General features: G+C 37.2%; 1 protein-coding gene across 1 annotated transcript; it reads right to left on the bottom strand.

Moving 5' to 3' along the window:
* Positions 1-1,909: 1,909 nt before the first annotated feature.
* On the bottom strand, positions 1,910-2,815 carry LOC139042626 (olfactory receptor 10A4-like). The gene has a single exon (XM_070501788.1). The coding sequence runs from the start codon at positions 2,813-2,815 to the stop codon at positions 1,910-1,912; it is 906 nt and encodes a 301-aa protein (XP_070357889.1).
* Positions 2,816-3,411: the final 596 nt, after the last annotated feature.

The raw sequence follows: 3,411 nt of genomic DNA on the forward strand, positions 1-3,411 counted from the left end.
AAGTGGAGTGGACAGAAATGAATAAGACACGTTCTTTGTCTTTAAGGAACTCATTATTAAGTGGAGAGGCAGATACATATGCAAAGAATTACAGTAGATGTGATCAATGCTAAAATAGAAATATATGCAAAGCGCTTTAGTGGCATAGTGGGGAAAAAAAAAAGCCTAACTTTAGAGGAATGGTGAAAGATTAGGTGATGCTACACAGAATTTGTGACATTTGACATTTGATATTTGAGTTGGGCTTTCATAGATGAAAATGAGTTAACCCAGGAGAGGTGAGGAAGAGGTAAAAATGGAAACAGTGTGTGTAAAGTCATGGAGTCATCTTGATTGGGGATCCTTATGGCAGAAGTTGATTAAACACAGGAGAGATGTGGACAAATTTCCATTACAGGAAGATCACTCTGGTGACAGTGTAAAGAAGAGCCTAGGAAACCATTCTCAGTTCATGCCTGAGCCCTTGCCAGCCATTATGGTTGCACTGCCAGGATGCACTGAGAAGAACATCAGATATACAGCTTGTATTATTCCTGCTTGGGTTTCCCATTCTAGAAATGGAAACACATCAAGCTGTTAGAAATTGTTATACTCGATGGATGTTGAGATCCCCTATCTTGGATGATAGTAACAAATGTTAAATTAAATATCTATGCTATGCACATTTTTTTGGTATTTAGGGTACTGTAGAGGAAATACAGAAGTAATAATGACAAGGTCCCTGCACTTAGAGAGCTTATAACTTACTTGTGAGAGAAGAGAAGCCTCCGAAAAGTCTAGAAATGCTTCCGTGCTGATATATAAAAGTGAGCTACTTAACAATTCTACTTTTTGTATAATTTACAATGAATTGTTAAACTTTAATGACTTTTCAATGAGTAATTTATTTACAGGATTCCCATCTCAAAAGGTACACTTCCCCTCCATTTACCTTCTCTACAAAGAAGCAATCAATATCACCAAATTCATATGAATCTTTCTAGAACAGTCTATGCATCTAGAATTAAGTATAAATATTATTTCTTTTATGTTTAGTTATACAAATGGTGCCATACTATACACATTGCATTACATCCTGTTTTTTGTACTTACAACATATCCTAGAGATCTTTCCATATCAGCACATGCAGAGCTGACTCACTCTTTTATGTTATTTTGTTTGTTTAGGAATATATTATATTCCACTGTGTAAATGTGCTTTAATTTATTGAGCCAGTTAGGTTGATTTTAATCTTTTTTCAAATAAATAATTCTGAAATGAAAAACTAAAATAAATTTTAATCCCATGAAGTTTTTATCTCATGCATTTTTCTTAAGACTTTAGGTAGGGAAAGGAGACAGGCTGAAATTTAGATTGCATTACATTATTTTTCTCCTTCTTCTCACTTCCTATCTAACTCATTTTTCCCTAAGAAAAGTCATCTGCGGTAATGTCTTCTGTAGTCCAAGACAACCATTTTGAGTACTACAAGATTCTAGGTTCCCCTCAGTTAGTAGATGATGGATTTAATCCTAAGTAAATCTTGGGCTCAAATTCACATTCAGATTTCAATGCTGTCTGGCTGAATGGTCCTCAGCAAGTGAGTTAATCTCTGTGACTCAGTCGTGATATCTGTAAAATGGGGATAATAACAGAAGCTAACTTACTGTGTTGCTGTGAGGCTTTAGCACAATAATCCATGCAAAGAACTTAGTGTAGTACCTGGCACCTACAAAATGTTCAATAGAAAAAAGCTCAACACACTTCCTGTTCATTAGTGTGAAGAAAGTTGATGGAACAAAGGAAAACTCATCATTTTCACAGTAAGTATCCTTGACACTGTAGAAATGTTTCCACTTTGTTGGGGTTTTCAGAAAGTGCTAAGAGCCACTAAAAAATCAAACTTCCTTTTGATGAGGTATACATTCCTCAACGCACCAATTTTCTCAGAGCTACCTTTACATCCTTGTTCCTTAGGGTGTAAATAATAGGGTTGAGCGCAGGGGTAAGCACTGTATACAAAAGGGAAAGCAACTTCAGTAAGTCTTCAACCTGAGGCCCTGATGGAAAGCCATAGACAATGCCCAGTGTCCCATAATACAGACAGACCACTGTCAGATGGGAGGAACAAGTGGAGAAGGCCCTCTGCTTCCCTGTGATAGAAGGAATTCTCAGAATGGTGGAGATGATGCAAGTATAAGAAGCCAGATTTAGCAGGAAGGGGCCAAGGGCAAATAAAGAAGTGCATATAAAAGAGATAATCTCAGCTACTTGAGTATCAGTGCAGGCCAGTTTCATGATGGGCTTCAAATCACAGAAGAAGTGGTCAATCTCATTGGCAGCACAGAATGTTAACCGAAAAATGAAGACCATGAGAAGAATAGGTGCCACAAATCCAGCCACCCAAGAGGCACCAGCTAGCTGTAAGCAACCACAGTGGTCCATAATGGTGGAGTAATGCAACGGGTTACAGATGGCTATGTAGCGATCATAAGACATTACAGCCAGGAAGAAGCATTCTGTAGCCACCAAGGCAGCAAAAAAATAAAACTGGCAAGCACAGCCTGGGAAAGAAATAGGTACGTGAGCTGTTAGCAATGTCCTCAACATCGTGGGCTCAATGGTAGTGGTATAGCTAATCTCTAAGCAGGAGAAGTGGCCAAGAAAGAAATACATAGGGGTGTGCAGGGAGTGATCAGTTGACACCACAGTTAGGATTACAATGTTGCTTATGAGAGTCATCACATAGATGACCAGAAATACCCCGAAAAGAAGAAACTGAAGGCCATGGAGATCCCCCAAACCCAAAAGGATAAATTCTGAAACTTGAGTCATATTTTCTTCTTCTGTGCTGACCATGATTTGGATCTAAAAAAAAATATGAAGAATTACCATTGAGCAAATGCTATTTTTAGGAAAAAAATCAAACTGCTAGAGATATCATACATATTGAGCGTAATTGGCTTCTTCCTGGATGCTCAGGATCCTTAATCTTAATTAACAAATTTGACCACAGTCCCCCGGGGGCCATTTGGAAAGTTAATCCATAACTTCAGTTACCTCACCTTATATAGAACGTATGAGACTTTGAGACTGTGACTATGACATATAAATATACACACTTTGCTGATATTTATTTTGAAAAAAATAGAGGGAAAATGTTCTATCTGTGGAAGTCTTACCCTGGTTGTTCCTACAGCTACTAGTGGTTTTATCATCAGCACTGAATATTCTGAATCACCTATGTGTAATTTGTATAAGATCTATTATTAAAATCTATTTTTGTTTTAGAAATTCCATACCAATTAAATTATACCAATTGAATTTCATCATGTCAAAAGATGTCTAATTCTTAAAACTTATTTTGATAGCAAGTTCTCTAAACATTAGTAGAGGAGGCATAGTGGAGTGAAAGTGAAATAGTGATGACA

Source organism: Equus asinus, chromosome X, assembly GCF_041296235.1.
Source record: "Equus asinus isolate D_3611 breed Donkey chromosome X, EquAss-T2T_v2, whole genome shotgun sequence".
In the NCBI taxonomy this organism is placed as follows: Eukaryota; Metazoa; Chordata; class Mammalia; order Perissodactyla; family Equidae; genus Equus; species Equus asinus.

Excerpts from the sequence above, each read along its gene's own strand:
- LOC139042626 (XM_070501788.1), bottom strand. The coding sequence starts at position 2,815 with ATGACTCAAGTTTCAGAATTTATCCTTTTGGGTTTGGGGGATCTCCAT.